Source organism: Populus trichocarpa, chromosome 11 (genome assembly GCF_000002775.5).
Source record: "Populus trichocarpa isolate Nisqually-1 chromosome 11, P.trichocarpa_v4.1, whole genome shotgun sequence".
NCBI lineage: Eukaryota > Viridiplantae > Streptophyta > Magnoliopsida > Malpighiales > Salicaceae > Populus > Populus trichocarpa.
In genome coordinates this window covers 7,768,819-7,787,079 of record NC_037295.2, presented here as the reverse complement: position 1 = coordinate 7,787,079, position 18,261 = coordinate 7,768,819, and the positions used below count along the sequence as shown (strand labels likewise).

Genomic DNA, 18,261 nt, shown 5'->3' with positions numbered 1-18,261 from the left:
AAGGACGCAGGCACGTATCGAGGCATTTGAGCCACCAATTTATTGACTGCAAGCTATCATGTTGAATGATTCACATCACTAGCGCCGTCGGCTGCTAAAAAGCATTTTCATGGAAAAACTCTCAGATATTCAAACCCGACTAGTCAATTTATTGACTTGAACATTCAAAGAACGTACATGCGAAGAACGTACATTGTTTCAAGTATTAACAAAAGAGACCCACAGTTCTTTCCATAGCAAGTTGTAAATTCAATTTCATTTTGTTTGAAATAATCGAAACATTTTATATTAATTTAAAAAACAGAATAAAATAAAAATTTTATTTTATTTCATTTCAAATCTTAATCTGTTCTAAATTTTTCAACCAAATTTTAATTAGAATATTGTTGTTTTATTTCACATCTTTCATTTCGATCTTCAAAAATTATTGAATCAAATTAAATCCGGTTCAATTTAATTAATTAGATCACCTAAGTATTAAAAATTATTTTTCATTACTATTTTCAATAATAATAATATTGAAAATTATTACTACTATTTTCATTACTAATGATATTATTATTTTTAAATTAGATTTATCACTAATATATATGGTTTATATTCATGTTGTTTTTTTTTCATGTTTATATCTTGTAGGAATTTGAGCAAAAAAAGAGATTCTTTAGATCTCATTAGCCTTAATAACATTGACCTAACTTTATATTTAAAATATTTGTGTTGAAAAATTTTACTTTCATACTATTTTGATATTTTATTTAAGTTGAATTAATTTAAGTTAAAGATCTATTTAATCTTGACTATTTAGAAATATTTTAAATTTTAAAATTATATTTGTTTGGCATTGTGTTTGTATTGCATAATTTATAATTAATTTATCTTAAATTTGAATTATATATATTGAATATATATATATATATAACCATGGAACAATTTTAAAATAACATTTTAAAACATTCCAAAACTAAAATATTTTATTCCAATTAAAAATCAAAACACCTATCAATATATAATTGACAACCTTATTCCATTGTGATTTTTCAATGGTTTTTTTTTTAATTCGGGATTGTTGACCACTGGCTATAAAGTGCACTAAGAACACGAATGCTTTTTTTTTTTTTTTTTTTTTTGCAAATACGGATTGATGTAGACAGAGAACAATCTCTTTTTCCACCTGGTGGTAGAGGACAACAAGCTATTTGAAGTTTATGATAGGCTCAATTATATAGCTAGTTGCAATTCAAAAATTATCATTTATTTTAACCGTATAAAAAACATGCTTCAATAATAAAATTCAATTTAACCTCAAATAAAAAAAAATCATTTATTTTAACCGTATGAGAAAGTAAAACAAAAATTAAAGTCTTGGTCGCGCTGGGGTATTAATAAAAGGGACCCGCATTGCTAGAAGTTCATTCCATACTGCTGTAAAGGGCACCGAGGACTTCACCATCAATTGTTCACTAATTCAAAGTAGAATTTTCTGCTTTCTTTTTTCTTTTTCTTTTTGCAAATACTGATTTTATTGTTAACCCTCCTCAGAATTCATTGTTAATTGGAATAATAATTTTTTTATTTAATTTTAATTTTATTTTTTAACATTAGATTTATTAGATATTAAATTTTATAATTTTTTATAATTTTTTATAATTTAATTTTGATTTCACTATTTTATTGTTTAATTTTGAACTCATTGTTTAATTTTTTTTATTTTAATTTTTAATTCATTATTTTATTTTTATAATCTAAATGATGAGTTTTGGAGATTAATTTGATTAACTTGATTTTTTTTTATTTTTTTTTTCAGTTTTTCTTTTTTCTTTTTTGCATAAATCTGATAGACTCAGTTATATAGCTGATTGATGTAGACATATATAGACCAATCTCTTTTCCACCTGGTGCTATTTGAAGTTTATGATGGACTCAATTAGATAGCTAGTTGGTGCATTATTGACAGTTTCATACTTGCAATTATTTTTATGTTTGAAGAATGGTTTTAGAAACAAATTAAATTTTTATTTATTTTTATTTTAAATTAATATTTTTTAATATTTTTATATCTTTTTAATATATTTATATCAAAAATAACTTTTTTTTAAACAAAACCTTTTTAAAGAATATGTTGTTAATACTTTTTTAAACAAAACAAAACCATTTTAAATTAATATTTTTTAATAAATTACTATATCTGATAAAGCCGCCCTCGGTTTTAATACTTTTGCTAGCCATCATTTGCTTTGAATATTGAGTTTTTTTTCCTACACTATCACCGTGAGCAAATTTATTTCTCAAACGAACACTCTCGTTATAACATTATCTTTTTTTTAATATATACAATAAACTTTTATTTATTTATTTCTAATTTATTTCTAAATCTTAAAACTAGAAAAGTTTTTGATAATAATTCAATGCTAACATATGATACATAACATCTAAAATCATTCATTAAAAGGATTGTCATAAATTAATATTATTCTTGCTGACTTGTTGTTTTGTACAAGTGGATTAAATATAAATATTAAATATTTTTTTTTTAATTTATCTATTATGTCTCTAATTTTTTAAGTTGTCCTGTACTTTATTTTTAATTACTAGTAAATTTATCACCGTTATTTTTCATATGAAATTCATAGCAAAATACTTATCAATTCATCAAAACTCATTTCAATTCATATCCATTAGCATATAATATTACCCATAAACATATTAATTCAATAAACCCATAAATTATTATAAACCTCAACACTTTCAATAACTAATATAAAGAAATAAAACAAAAATTAGATAATAAAATAAATAGAAAAGATGAAAGAAACTTCTTTAAAACATAAAGTATAAGAGCTTACTTAACTAATTAATAGGTTAGGGCTCGAAGAGAAATTTTGTAAAAAAAAAAAATACAAAAACAATAATTAAAAAAAAAACTTGGATTAATTAGTAGCTAACAAAAAAAAAAAACCTTGAAAAGCTATTATATTAATATTTTAATAAAAATCAATACTTCAAAAAATTAAAAAGATTAACCCTATTGCTCTAGTGTGGCTCGTTCACGGTATCCAATAATTTCTTCTATTAATTTTATTTTTCTAAATTTTTTAATAAAGTGTGATTCTTTCAATTTCAATTAATGTCGATTTCGCACCCCACATTACGAATGAAGTTTAGAATGTAAAAATGGATAAGAAATCACCATTTGTGGAGAAGATGAGTTTACAGTGTGGGTTAATGGCTGGCTACGGGAGGTTTTGGTGAGAGGAAGTGAATGGAGGAGGCAAGATGATGGTGCTGGTGGAGAGGGCTGTGTTTGTGAGGAAGGGCTGATTCGGCAAGGAAGGGGCTGGAATTAAATGCTGGACATAATTTATGTTTATTTCTTTCTGGCCCCCGAGCTTTATACACAGGTCTGTCTATATTTATAATTCAACAGTCCGTAGTCATATGAAATTCAAGAATCTCATACAAAAACAAGCCCTTCTTTAAATTTAAATTTTATTAAAAATATTCATAATATCCATCCCCATAAATCGGGAGTAATAATCATTGGCCAGGAAAAGTGTCTGGGGCTCTGAATTCTCACAACCACGGAGATAGCTTCCATAGACCGTTTACATTATATAGAATTATAAATCCATAAGCATACCAAGATGGATGGTAAGCAACAAGACGTTGTGTAGACGTCTAATTATCGATCCTCAGTATCATCATTATATGATTACAAACGAAGCTCCAAGCATGTCTTTGGCTTTATTCAATTAAAGACGAGGTTTCACTGATGTTTAAATTTATGGACTCGGGATTGATGGGGTAAAGATCATGGGCAGATGTAGAGGAATTTCCAATCCATGATTTATTAGATGGAGGAAAGAGGTCTTGTGTGCTGTTTAAACTCTGGTCTCTGACCTGTGATAGAATTAATCTTGTTGTTTTATTTCAGTTTGTTTTGTTTTAATTCCAGCAGAGTTTAAGAGTAGACGTAACCTTTCATATTTAGTGGACGTAACTTTTCATATAGCAGTTATGATTTAGAGGTTATTTAGAGGACGTAACCTTTCGTATTTGCTTCTATATATAATAAGAAAATCAGAAAATGATGCAGTGAGTTAAGCATCACAAAAGGCCTCTGTTCTTTCATTATTTTGTCTCTGTGATTGTGTGAGTTTCCCAAATTGTGTGACTGGCCGTAAGAAAGAATAACCATCATTTTGGTATCAGAGCCAAGGTTGTCAAAGCAATGGCCGGTGTTGAAGGAGATCAATCTAAGACGCTTGCAGTCGTCAAACCGACGACAAGAGGAGCCTCAATCCCGATCCATTATCCAATGTTAAGCGAAACGAACTACGGCATATGGGCTGTCAAGATGAAGATAATCTTGCGTTCGCTAGGAGTATGGTCAGTGATCGAAGGTGCAGACACAGACGACGACAAAGATCAAGGCGCCATGGTAGCCATCTCTCAAGCCGTGCCAGATGACGTGATGATGGCAATCGCGGAGAAGCAGACGACAAAGGAGGCTTGGGACGCACTCAGGGAGATGCGAATTGGCGAAGATCGTGTCAAGAAGGCACGTGTACAAGTACTGAAACGACAATTGTACAAGGTGCATATGCAAGATTCAGAAACCGTAAATGAGTATTCGATGAAGTTGACTGCCTTGGTTGGTGAGATCCGATCACTTGGCGCGAAACTTGAAGAAAGCGAAGTTGTTGAAAAGATGTTCAGTTCGGTTCCAGATCGATTTCTTCAAATCATTGGGACAATTGAGCAGTTTGGAGATGTAGACACGATGTCGGTTTCAGAAGCTATTGGGCGTTTGAGAACATTTGAAGAGGGATTGAAGGGGCGATTTCATACAGAGAGTACAGGAGAGCAGTTTCTATTCACCCAAGCCGAAAGGGAAGCAAGAACCCCAAAGGCAAAGAAATATGAAAGTTTCAGCAACAACAAAAGAGGAGGACGTCACTGGAGAGGACATGGTAGTGGGCGTGGATATGGTGGAGGTCGAGGAAATGGTGAACGCACTAACGAAGACCGAAAGCCACGAAACTTCGACAAATCCAAGGTTAAGTGTTTCAATTGTAATGAATTTGGACACTTCGCAAAAGATTGTTCCAAGCCAAACCGAAGAGAGATGGCTAATTTTGTTACAACACAAACCGATAATGAACCGACATTACTGATGGCCGAAACTTGTGTTATCAGCCACTCAATACAGAACGAGCATGTGTTACTGCACGAAGACAAGGTGGTGCCAAAGATAAAAGGCACCCGAGAGAAGGCTTGGTATTTAGATACCGGCGCAAATAACCACATGACCGGATGTATTGAAAAATTTGCTGAAATTGACACGACTATTACAGGGTCAGTCAAATTTGGGGATGGCTCGACTGTAAAAATCCAAGGAAGAGGTTCGGTTTTGCTTGAAGACTTCACAGGTGAACATCGAATACTTACTAATGTCTACTACATCCCAATGTTGAAGAGCAACATAATAAGCCTTGGCCAGTTGGATGAAAACGGATGCAAGGTTGTGATTGAAGGAGGTGTTATGACTATTTTGGACAGATTACAAAGGCTACTAGCAAAAGTGAAGAGGTCAAGCAACCGGTTATATGTGCTTAACATAGCACCAGCTCTACCCGAATGCTTTCTGGTAAGGAGCAAAGAAGAAGCATGGCGATGGCATGCAAGATACGGGCATGTGAATTTTCATGCTTTGAAGTCTCTAAGTCAGAAACAGATGGTGCACGGCTTGCCCATAATCGAGCATGAAGATCGCATTTGTGATGGATGTTTGATTGGAAAACAATAACGAAAACCATTCCCTGCTGAATCAAATTTCAGAGCCGAGTACCCTCTTGAGTTGTGGCATATAGATTTGTGTGGGCCAATCACACCGACTACGAATGGGGGAAAGCGTTATTTTATGCTAATTGTCGATGATTGCACAAGGTTTATGTGGCAGGTTCTGATCTCAAGCAAAGCCGAGGCGTTCGAAAGTTTTAAAAGGATCAAAGCTGCAGCCGAAATGGAGAAGGGGTGTAAGTTGAAAGCTTTTCGAAGTGATCGTGGTGGTGAATTCACATCAAATGAGTTCAAGGGCTTTTGCGAATTAAATGGTATTAAACACTACCTTACTGCACCTTATTCTCCGCAGCAAAATGGTGTCGTGGAACGGAGAAATCAGACAGTGGTTGGCATGGCAAGAAGTTTGCTGAAAAGTAAAAGTGTTCCCGGCGAATTTTGGGGAGAAGCGGTGTCAACGACAATTTACTTGCTGAACAGAGCACCAACTAAGAGTCTAGTTGACAAGACACCCTATGAAGCCTACTACAATCGAAAGCCAAGAGTTGAACACTTGCGAATTTTTGGATGTATTGCTCACGTGAAGAATGTCACACCTCACCTTCCGAAACTAGCAGATCGAAGTAAAACTATGGTGTTTATTGGATATGATTTGAATACCAAGGGTTATCGGATGTTTGATCCAAAGACAAAACAGGTGGTAGTGACTCGTGATGCCGTGTTTGATGAAGAAAAGAAGTGGGACTGGACTGATTCATCGGCTACAGAATCTAAACCAGCAAAGGATATCTTTACTGTTCTTTATTTTCCTGTTGCAGTTTCAAGTGATGCTGCCCATCAACGAATTGAGGAAGAGATGCTGTATCCTAATATGGCGAGCCTGAGAATACATCTGCTGGTAGCAACAGAGCAGATGGATTCGGCTCTGGAAATGCTCAAACTCCAGTGTCGTTTCCTGTTGAGCAGAGGGCATCCGAATTCATCCATCCAGAGGCATCAGAAGTGGGACCAAGAGGGAAACGAGACCTAAACAGTTTGTACGACAAAACTATTCCTACTGAATTGGATTATTTGGGGCTATGTTTGCTAGGAAAGGAGGAGCCTACGAGTTATGAAGAAGCAAGAACCAATTCAGCATGGAGAAAGGCTATGGAAGAAGAAATTTCCAGCATACAGGAGAATGCAACATGGAGGTTAGTTGCTTTACCAGAAAATCAAAAGCCAATTGGTTTGAAGTGGGTGTTTAAATTGAAGAAAGATACTCAAGGGAGAATAATCAAACACAAGGCAAGGTTAGTAGCAAAGGGGTATGTTCAAAAGCACGGGATAGATTTTGACGAAGTTTTTGCTCCTGTTGCTTGATTGGAAACTGTACGGTTGTTGATATCAATCGCTGCACAAAAGGGGTGGCAAGTGCATCACATGGATGTAAAATCCGCTTTCCTTAACGGTGAATTGGAGGAGGATGTGTATGTTCTGCAGCCACCGGGTTTTGAGATAAAAGGAGAAGAGTATAAGGTGCTGAAACTGTATAAAGCCTTGTACAGTTTGCGACAAACGCCTAGAGCATGGAATTCCAAGTTGGATAAGTCGTTGAAGGCACTCGGTTTTGAGAGGTGTCTTCTAGAACATGCGATGTACACGAGAAAGGAAGGAAATTTAACTGTTGGAGTATACGTAGACGATTTAATTATCACTGGAGGATGTATTCGAGACATTGACAAATTCAAATCTCAGATGAAAGGGCTATTTAGAATGAGTGATCTTGGGTTGCTTAGCTATTATTTGGGAATTGAAGTGTGTCAGACTCCAACAAGAATCACCTTAAAGCAATCGGGTTTTGCAAAGAAGGTGCTGGAGAAATGTGGGATGAAGGACTGTAACTCAACACAGATTCCTATGGAGCCTCGCCTGAAATTGAACAAGGACAGCCTTGAACCTCCTGTAGATGTAACTTTGTATCGAAGTATCGTTGGCAGTTTGAGATACTTGCTGCACACACGTCCAAACTTGGCGTTTGCTGTTGGAATGGTAAGTCGATTTATGGAGAAACCCACGCTGGAACACATGGCAGCAGTAAAACACATACTGAGGTACGTGAAGGGAACATTGAACTTTGGTTTTGTGTATGAGAAGAAAGAAGGAGATTTGGAGCTGATCGGGTTTTCAGACAGTGATCTGGCTGGTGACAATAATGATAGAAAAAGCACTTCAGGATTGATATTCTTTCTTGGGGCAAATCCGATCAGCTGGTGTTCACAAAAGCAGAAAGTGGTGGCGCTGTCTTCATGCGAAGCAGAATATATTGCTGGTTGTGCGGCAGCGTGTCAAGGTGTGTGGCTGAGTCGATTGTTAGGAGAATTGCTAAAGGCTGAACCTAAGAAAGTGGTGCTAAAAATGGATAATCAATCCGCAATTGCTCTAACCAAGAACTCAGTTCATCATGAGAGGAGTAAACATGATGTGAGTGTTCTCCTCTTCATTGAGCTTAGCTAGTCCAAAGTCTGATATCTTGGCACTTAGATCTTTGCCGAGTAATACATTTGTACCTTTGATGTCTCTGTGAACAATCCTGATTGCAGATTCTTCATGGAGAAATGCTAAACCTCTGGCTATTCCAACACATATCTTATATCTTGTTGGCCAATCCAGCATCAGAAAACTTGTTTCTGAACCTGTAGCTAATCCAGTAAAGGAGGTTCACTAAATAAAATGACTTCAACTTTGCTAGTCGATGCTATTATTGAAAAAAGAAGAAGAAGATTTTACTGGAAAGTAATCAGATGCCATTATGGTTACCAAAAAGTGCTTTGGCGAGGGAGTTGTTTTCCATGTATTCGTACACCAGAAGCAACTGATCTCCTTCAATACAGCATCCATAAAGCTTTACAAGATTGGGATGCTGTAAACCAGATATCATGCCTATTTCATTCACAAATTCTCGGTTTCCTTGCCTGGATTTAGGAGATAGCTGCTTAACAGCAATAAGAGTTCCATCTGACAATTTACCCTGCTTTGAATTTATTGTAGACATTTTGCATTATCAAACAAAAGGTCCAATGATCAACTGGGATACTATGCAAGAGAATATTAGAGTGACAGACCTTGTATACGGAGCCAAATCCACCTTCTCCAATTTTTCCAGCAGAATCAAAATTGTTAGTGGCAGCTCTCAGCTGCCTCAAAGTGAAGGAACCAGTTTTTAGATCTAGCCCCTTGAGATCTGCACATAATTGTCGGTGACACAAGGGAAATGCTTCAACATCATCAATGCGCGGATGTGTTATATTCTAGATGTTTGCGCGTGTAATAGCTGCTAATTAACTAATTAAGGAAAAGGCTTTAGCACGCAGATGATTGATTTCAATGTACCTCGTTCTCTCATGAACTTGTCTCTAAAATAGAATTTCCAACAAATGACACCCATTACCAAGAAAACAAGGAGTAAGGCTGAAGTGACAACTCCAACCACGATAGGTCTTTTACTTGCTTCTCCAGGTTCTGAAATTAAACAAAGTTACACGTACAAACACAGAAAGCCAATGGGACAATAAATCACTGCAGGGCAGCAGTTTACTTCTCACCTGGACAATAAGTTCTCTGGCCTGAAAACAACAAACCATAAAGTGCTTCTTAGATGGTATAATGAACTGAGTAGAAGCTTACATACAGTTATGATGAAAATCAAAGCCTGGTTCATAAGGAAGAATTTGTTTGTTAATTATGTAACCGGTGGGGGAAATGACCAAGGCTAAGTCTAAGGGGTGATGAGATTTGAATTCATAAGTTCTTGATCAACAAATCTATGATATCATTGCTCGGTTTTCATTTTAACTTAATTGATAAAGGTCATTGTATATGAATGAAATCGCAAAGTCAGTGACTTTCAAATGAAATTCTGGGAATATATATATAAAACATGCCTGAGCATACAGTTATTGCAGAAATAAGAGGACCGTAATTTCCTCTTTTTGGAATGCAAGTAGTCCCTTTTCCATTCCAGTATAAACGGATCTCCAAGGTATTGTCTGTCACATTGGCTTTGAATTCTATAGAATAAGCTTTGTTAGATCCATTGGCAGCCTTCTTAATATTAAAATCTTGTTTCTCTAGTTTCCCCTGGAAAACAAATCCCAAGTTAAAAGGATCTTTTTGAAAGAAAAAAAAAAATCATCTTTTTGGATAATTTAATCTCAATTACCTGAATATAAATGTCAAAAAAGCGGTTTCCAACGCTTTTGTACAATTCGTCATCTGTGAATTGTATCTCAGCAAAGTCGAGTTTAACAGTGTAAATCCCATCTTCTAGACAATATCCATAATAAGTGAGAGAGATGGCTGCTTTGCGTGCTGTATAATACACCGTATCCGTCGGGAAATAAGAGTCCTGTGAACTAAATTTATATCCGGAGCCATCATTATTATCATCCATAAAATCTCCTGTGTTGCTGAATCCCCAGTTTGATCCTTGTTTGGAATAAATCATAGCAGCATCACTTTCAATGCTTACGTCACCTTCATACAAGATACTCCCACTGGTTACATCCGGTCCACCACAGTTTACATGGAATGAACGATAACCTGCAATACGTCAAATTAGTACAGATGCAAATATTCCCTTTGTAGGGGCGTGTAAGTGTTGAGATTTTTGGATCCCTTTGCTCTACAACAAGAGCTATATATTACTCTACTATATAGCTTGAAATCGATTAGTTATTGGCTAATACTTTTCCAAGTGGCTTGTCACAATCAGTGTTCAACTCGAGTCGGTGAAAACGTGTGGTGCTCAAGTTCTGCTTGAGGCCATGTTTTGGTTACAGATAAATCCTTACTTGTCCAACAAAACTGAGAATGAATACATCATTAATAGATCTGTGTGCAGAATAGAACGTATAATTTAGGCAAAAAAATCTACGTTGAATTAGTACTCGTGCTCAAATAAATACACAGACACTGATATTATAGTAGATCACTGATTTCGGTATGCTAATAAATTTGAAACAGATTTGCTTTGATTTTAAAGAACTTCGTTACTTCTCATTTAAGGAGGGGAAAGAATATCATACTTTTGGGGCATTCATGTATGCCTGAGCATGGAAGAAGTCCGCTTCTGTAAGACATGGAAATTATAGTAAGAATTTCAAATGGTTCTGCAAACTGCAATGTAAGAATCAGATATCGAAACCATGCCTCAAGAAAGAAAATCGGTGCATGGCTGTTCCTTCTTCATGAGTGTTTGTGCTTATATCTTGGGGTAAATGAATAATAAAGCATGTCACATTCTTATGTTCTTCATTCATTCATTCAGCATTAATCAACAACGTCTATAATTGATGATTTCTATTTATTTTAAAAGCTTTGTAAGGACATGGCCTGGTATATCTGATCCTAGGATACCAAGTTTGTGCTGAGAAAGAAAATCTGGATAGGATTTAAAGATATAATTATAAATTGCAGATTTAACTCCAAAGATATTCAGTTAAAATCCTGCTTAGCATCTGATTTATAATGTATTTTCTCCCCTGAAAACTATATATGAACATGGTTTATATGATTAGCAGCATATTCTGTTAACGCAGGTTCCAACATTGCAAAGATGTTTTTAGTCTACGGGAGTGAGTTTTTATAAGGGATATTTACCTGCCTGTCTGCATTTAAGAAATCCCTTTAAAATATCCCAACAGAGAATTTTGAAATTTTATCTTTCCAGAGCTCCATTTCCAAATTAAATACACCTCTTTTATCAGTTGTGGTGCTTTTTCCTTGGAACAAGATTATTGGACTTGGTATGACAACTACCAGATTGGATCTCAAACAACATGAAATACCAAAAATATCGCTCTCCAGAGTGTATAAGAGGAGCCTTACAAGTTATTCTTGATGAATGAACTCCTGTACGTGTTTGTACCCCTGGTTTATAGATTCAAATCATTAAGTTTCGCAGCAACCAGGAGTATCCCAAATTTAAGAAAATAGATATCCTTACTGGTTATCTTGACAGCTTGGTAGCAATGAAAAGTTATTGTAGGAAAAATCACTGCAAGAAGCCAAGGGAATCATAAATATGAATATGAACCTCAACAAAATTAATAATAAGTGGAACAAATGAAATGCTAAGCCAGATTAAAAAAAAACCACATATTTTCAGAAACCAGGCTTTCGTTGAGGCGCTACCGGGATAGATAAAAATGCCTTTGGCATGAATATATATGTAGCCTTAGATTATCAAGATTCACTCAGAAGACCACTTTAAAAATATTAATGGTTGATCAATTATCAGCAGTTATATCTTTACAAGAGAGCAGAGAAGTTGAACAGAATATCTAAACTGAAATAACTGAAACCTGTGATACATTTCAGAAACATACATATTTTTGCCTGTTTGGAAAAATGAGTCTGGGACACTTCCTGTCAGATTGTTTCCACTCAAAAACCTGGTTTTCAAAAGCCAGATTGATTCTTTCAGCACAATTCACTCCTCCATCCATGGTCAGATTTCAACATTCTGATTGCAAATATTCAAATTTAAATACTTACATAAATTCACGTGTTTTTGCATATGAAGGAATTTCTCCTTCCAACTTGTTGAAAGTTAAATCCCTGCAAAAGTTACAGTAAAAGATTTTCCAGCTTTAGTTTTCAGAATATCCCTTGCACCTTTGTAAGTAGTTTTGCAATAGACAAGCTGGAGCTTCTGCGAAATGCAAATACCTGCATTATTTTTACTTAGGTTTCATTTGGTTCATGGTTAAACACAAACCAAGTTAAATGTCAAGGATGTAAAAGTGTTTAGAATGTTTGGAAGAAGGTTTAGAAATAAGGTTCTAAATGTTGAAAGCACAATGATTTTAATGGAAATTAGTTGAACCGGTCGACCAGTTGGGAACAGGTCCACCGATTGAGATAGAGTGACCGGTTCAGTTGGCAAAATACAATTCTTGTTCAGATTAAGATTTTTTTATATTAGTTTAATTTCTTGATTGCTTAGGACTTTATGCCTATATAGAAGACTTGTAATTTAGCATTATTATAAGTACAAAAAAAAAAAAGAATAGTTAAGGGAGCTTTAAAAGAAACACTTAACAAAAGTATTCCTTCCTCTCAATCTTCTTCTTGTCATTGAGTTTTTGGCCTTGTATTATTATGTTGATCTTATACCACACCTATTTTACTTACAACAAGTGGTATTAGAGCTTAATTAGGTTTGATTATTAGACATGATCAATCCAAACTTCTCACTTTAATGTCCTAGGTTGACAAAGGGCAACTACGAAACTTGTGTATTCAAGTAAAAGCTTGGCTATGTTCCCAAGATGTATGGGAGACAGTTGAAAAAAAATTGAGAAGCTTATAGATGGAGCAACGTGGATTCCAGCCTAAAGGGAGGCCGTGCAAAAGACACAAAGGAAGAATCAATAAGAACTCATAATGACCCACCAATGTCTGGATGATGCTACTTGTCGCACGTGCGCGACGTCGCGGCGATCGTCCACCCTCGAATGTGTGATGGGGGGTGTATATGTGTGGTCAATATGGGGAGACAAGGAATTATTTGTCTCTTAGCAGTGAAGAATGGTGTGGGAGTCGCCACCTAGTATTTTGGTCACTAGGAACCCTAACTGGTCTCAGAGATCGGGCACGGGGACTGGTTGCGTAAAGGGAAAGTATCAGCACCCCAAATACGCCCTACCTAAGGTAAGCTGCATTGTTTATTTGTCTGATAAAATTCAAGGTCTCGTTGTGTTTCCTAGTTGTTAGTCCGTCCATGGTTCAAGAAAAGTCCTCCTCAATAAGGAGGTCCTTATCTTATCGGGTAAAAACTAACCGTTCTAATGTCTATGTATGTTGGTCCGTCTATGGTTCAAGAAAAGTCCTCCTCAATAAGGAGGTCCTTATCTTATCGGGTAAAACCTAACCGTTCTAATGTCTATGTAAAAAAAAGCTATATTTTTAATAGCAGGAATACATTTTATGTTTAAATTTGTAATCCCATATACTAAAAGAGGACAAAAAGATTTTTTTAGAATTTTTGAAATATTGGCCTAGTTCTCATGGCTCGAATAAACTGGTTATTAAAGCCAAAATGCATGCTAATACATATATTGATTTTTGAAATTTCCTTTGTTGTGTGAAAATATGATGTTATAATATTTATATATATATGTTGGAGAGACTAGGCCGTATGCACGAAAACAAAACCTTTTTAATTTATGTATTTTTTGTGTGTTTTGACGCAAATCGGGTATTTTAATACTGGGTTTGTATTCTTACAGTATAAAAATACAACCAAATATTAATCCACTTTGATAAAACAAATGCAGAAAAATCAACAATATTTTTAAAGATATTTTTAGAAAATTTTTGAAAGCAAAAGACATTTTTTATTTTGAAAATCTTTGATGTTTTGATGAAAACCGGGTATTTTAAAACTGGATTTTGTATCTTTAGAGTATAAAAATACCAACCGATATTAATCAAAATACAGTAATAAAATTACAACAAAATCACATATTTTTTTAAATAATTTTTTTGCAGAATTTTTGTAATTTTTCACATATATATATAAGTAATACAAAATATAATATATATATATAATATATAATATTAAATCGGGCTGGGCCGGCCCAAACAACTGGGCCGGACTCAGCCCCAAAAGTGTTGGGCCGATCTCTGCCCAAAAATGGATTGGGCCGATTTCGGCCCAAATACTATTATCCTCTTCTGGGCCAGACCCGACCCAGAAGACTGGGCTGGGCCAGGACCAGCCTGGCCCAGCAACAAACGATGGCGGGGGGAATTATTTTCCCCCCACCCTTTTGCATGCAAAACGTTATTTAAAAAAAAAAGTGCAGTAATGAAGGGAGGAAGAAGAATTACCTGGCGCGGAGGAGGCGATGGCGCTGGTGTTGCTGCTGCTGCTGGAGGCGGTGCCAGTGCTGGTGCTGCTGGAGGCGGAGGCGGTTGACTCTCGGACGGCGGTAGTGGCGCTGCTGTTAGTAGCCGAGAGGGAGGTTCTTCCTCCTCCCTTGTCCTCCGTTTCCTTTCCTTTTCGTTTTCTCCCCTTTCTTCTTCTTCTTTGGTTTTCTTTCCCCCCTTTTTCCTTTCTTTCGGTTCTCTCTTTTCCTCTCCCCTTTCTCTCTCTTTCGGTTTTTTCGTTCTCCTCCACTCTCCTCTGTTTTTCTCGTTTGTTTTCCTCCTCATTTTCAGTGTTCTTCGGTCTATTTATAGAGCCAAGGGGTGGGGCTTTTTATGGTTGCACATGGGGAGCAAGGGCTGCGGCGGTTGGTCGGCCATTTGGGTGCAGTTGTCGAGGTTCCGCTCCCTGTTTTTCGGGTAGGCGCGCGGCGGGTGGTCGGTCAGTGTCTTCGGTCGGTGGTCCAACGGCGTGGGGCTTCGGGTTGGTGGCCTCGAGGAGAGGGAGACCGGTTTAAAGAAGAAAAACCATTTTTCTTCCTTCTTCTGCATCGCGTCCAGTGAGGAAGAAGAAAGGGGAACAGTGCCGTTCAAAACGGTACCGTTCGGTCCCCTTTCTTCTTTTTTTTTTATGCATGAAACGGCGTCGTTTTGGATAAAACACGCCGTTTCAATTAAAAATGGCGCCAGAAAGCGCCAAATTTCAAATCAGCCCTCAATTATCTTTTGTTTTTTTTCAATTGTGCCCCTGCCAATTTCGGTCTCTGCCCCTCTTGTTGGCCGCGTTTTTCACTTTAGTCCTTGGCCTCTGATTTATGCAATTGAGCCCTTAATTGATCAAAAAAACTTTCAATTTCTTCAATTAGGCCCCTGAATCAATTAATTCCAGCCCCTCCATTTACGCGCCTCTTCCAATTTGGTCCCTGGTTTCGGATTTTCTCAATTAAGTCCCCAATTGGCCCTTAAACTTCAATATTTATGCAATTAAGCCCCTGATTTGACCTAATAAATTCCTAAAAAATATATTTTGGCCCAGAACTTAAATTTCTTCTAATTAAAGCCCAAATTGACTTAAAAATCAATTTTTCTTACAATCAAATCTCCTATAAATTCATTTAAAAATCCAATTAAGTCCATAAACATCCAAATTTGGGTTTTTCTCCTCAAATTTCAAATTTCCCTTCTCAACAGGGCTCTCCTCCTTCAAGAATATACTGTCAAAAATCCAATCTTTGTATTTTTAACCTCATTGACCCATTTTCCAACCATTTTCTGAGCGCTTCTGCCTCCTGTTATTTTTCTAACCTCCTTTGGCTATATATTTTTATATATATTTTGTGGGGACCCAAAAATGGGTTACAACACTACTTTTGAGATACTGGCCAACACAACCACCACCAAATATGCATGAAATATTTTACAAGAATTAAATAAGGAGTTGATAATGTGAGAAGGGTATTTTACATGGTAACTTTGAAAAGTTATATATGCTTGAATCGGAGGATATTTCAGAATACTTTGCAAGAGTATTAGCCATATACAATCAAATGAAGAGATATGGAGAGAAGATGGAAGAGACACGTGTGGTAGAGGAGATCCTACGCTAACTACAAAATAAGTTTCATTATATGGTTATCGCGATAGAAGAATCACAAAATATGGATGTTCTCTCAATACAAGGTTTCATGGGAAAATTACAAACCCATGAAAGAGTCAATGAGATTCAAAAGGATGTGGGTGCATAAACACTTATTTCAAAGCAAGATTGTTCTGCATATTTCCACGGGGGTAGATGACATGAACAAAGCAAAGAAAGAGGAGTAAGAGGCGGATTTGGAAAAGAAGGTTGAGGCAACCTCAACAGGTCAATCGGTCGACTACATGAAACAATTTGGTTGATTGGTTACACTGACAATGACAATCCAAGATCCAGGTTTGACAAATCAAAAGTTAAATACTATAATTGTTAAAAGGCAAGGTCATTATGTTAGAGATTGCTAGAGTTCAACCAAGAGGGTTGAGAAGAACGTAAATCTTATAATAGAAGAAGAGAAGGAAGCCACCCTACTATAAATGCATAATAAGAGAATGCAAGACAAAAAGAACATATGGTATCTAGAAAATGGAGCTAGCAACCATATGTGTGAAGAAAAAAACAAGTTCATGGAGCTTGATGAAGCAATTATAGACAATGTCACCTTTGCGGATCATTCAAAAGTTGCCATCAAAGGAAAATGTATGATTTTGATTAAACTGAAAGATGAAAGTTATCAATTTATTGTTGATGTCTATTATATACCAACGATGAAAAACAACATATTAAGCTTATGATAATTATTGGAGAAGAGGTATGAGATTAAAATGAAAGATTATATTTTGACATTACTTGACACGAAATGAGCTATGATTGCAAAGGTAGTCATGATAAAAAATATATATAATTTTCTTGCTAAACATAGAGACAGATATGCCTAAATGCCTAAATACATGTGTGAAGGATGAAACTTAGCTTTGGCATATGAGACTTGGGCATGTAAACTTTGATAGCTTGAAAATGATGGCACAAAAGAAGATGTTGAAGGGTCTACCATCCATTATATATCCAAATCAGTTGTGTGACGAATGTTTAGTGAGCAAACAATTTCGTAAGAGTTTTTTGAAAAAGTCTACATCAAGAGCAAGTCAACCCTTACAAGAAATACATGTTGATGTTTGTGGTCTCATCAAACCATGTTTGTTTGGCAAACATCTGTATTTTGTACTTTTTATTGATGATTATAGTAGAAAAACTTGGGTATACTTCTTAAAAGAAAAGTCTAATGTGTTTAGTTGTTTTAAGAAGTTTAAGACATTAATTGAAAAAAAAAGTAGTTATTCTATAAAATTATTTAGAATGGATAAGGGGTGAATTTTTTTCTAATGATTTTAATAAGTTTTGTGAAGATCATGGTATAAAGAGACTCCTAACGATGCCTATATCCTCACAATAAAATAGCATGGTGGAGAGAAAGAATAGAAGCATCCTCAACATGACAAGAAGCATGCCCAAATCTAAGAAGATGCCCAAAGAGTTTTAGGCCGAACTTATAGATTGTGTTATCTTCTTTTTAAATAGATGTCCTACTAAAGGCTAGAATGTCATAACTCTATAAGAAGCATGAAGTGGAAGAAAGCCAAATGTTTCTCACTTTGAAAGTTTTTGGGAGCATTGACTATATGCATGTAGATGATCAAGTAAGAACCAAGATAAATGACAAGATCAAAAAGATGATATTTGTAAGTTATGATTAAAAGTCCAAAGGAGACAAGCTTTACAACCCTAATGAAGAAAATATGGAAATATGGTAATTATTAGAGATGTTGAATTTAATAAAGAATTAGCGTGGGATTAGAAGATAAGTGATTGTGAGAAGTATGACTTCCTACTGATTCTTGATGAATAGGAGGAAAGATATGAATATCATCAAGAACCTATACTCACACCTCCATAAACACTAATGAGTTCAACTTCTTCTTTTAATGGAAACTCAAATAGTGGCACTCCACCAA

At 35.6% G+C, this 18,261-nt stretch overlaps 2 protein-coding genes and 1 long non-coding RNA gene across 4 annotated transcripts in view; all 3 read right to left on the bottom strand.

Annotated features, from left to right (window-relative positions):
• LOC18103112 (probable LRR receptor-like serine/threonine-protein kinase At1g29720) overlaps positions 1-18,261 on the bottom strand; it is a 107,090-nt gene that overhangs the window by 23,083 nt on the left and 65,746 nt on the right. The window lies entirely within an intron of this gene.
• Positions 8,218-9,874, bottom strand: LOC112325455 (probable LRR receptor-like serine/threonine-protein kinase At1g53420). 2 transcript variants are annotated; one of them, XM_052445206.1, is made up of 4 exons: positions 9,172-9,874; positions 8,904-9,022; positions 8,599-8,809; positions 8,218-8,474 (listed from the first exon to the last, which is right to left on the bottom strand). In XM_052445206.1, exons 1-4 carry the CDS (start codon positions 9,224-9,226, stop codon positions 8,233-8,235), a joined length of 627 nt encoding a protein of 208 aa, XP_052301166.1. In that variant the 5' UTR covers positions 9,227-9,874; the 3' UTR covers positions 8,218-8,232. The 2 variants fall into 2 exon arrangements, with proteins under 2 accessions (XP_052301166.1, XP_052301165.1); XM_052445205.1 differs by having other exon boundaries at positions 8,218-8,480; positions 9,172-9,423.
• On the bottom strand, positions 10,276-11,781 carry LOC127903972 (uncharacterized). Its single transcript, XR_008056770.1, has 3 exons — positions 11,668-11,781; positions 10,866-10,909; positions 10,276-10,380 (listed from the first exon to the last, which is right to left on the bottom strand). It is a non-coding gene; the product is annotated as an uncharacterized LOC127903972 (long non-coding RNA).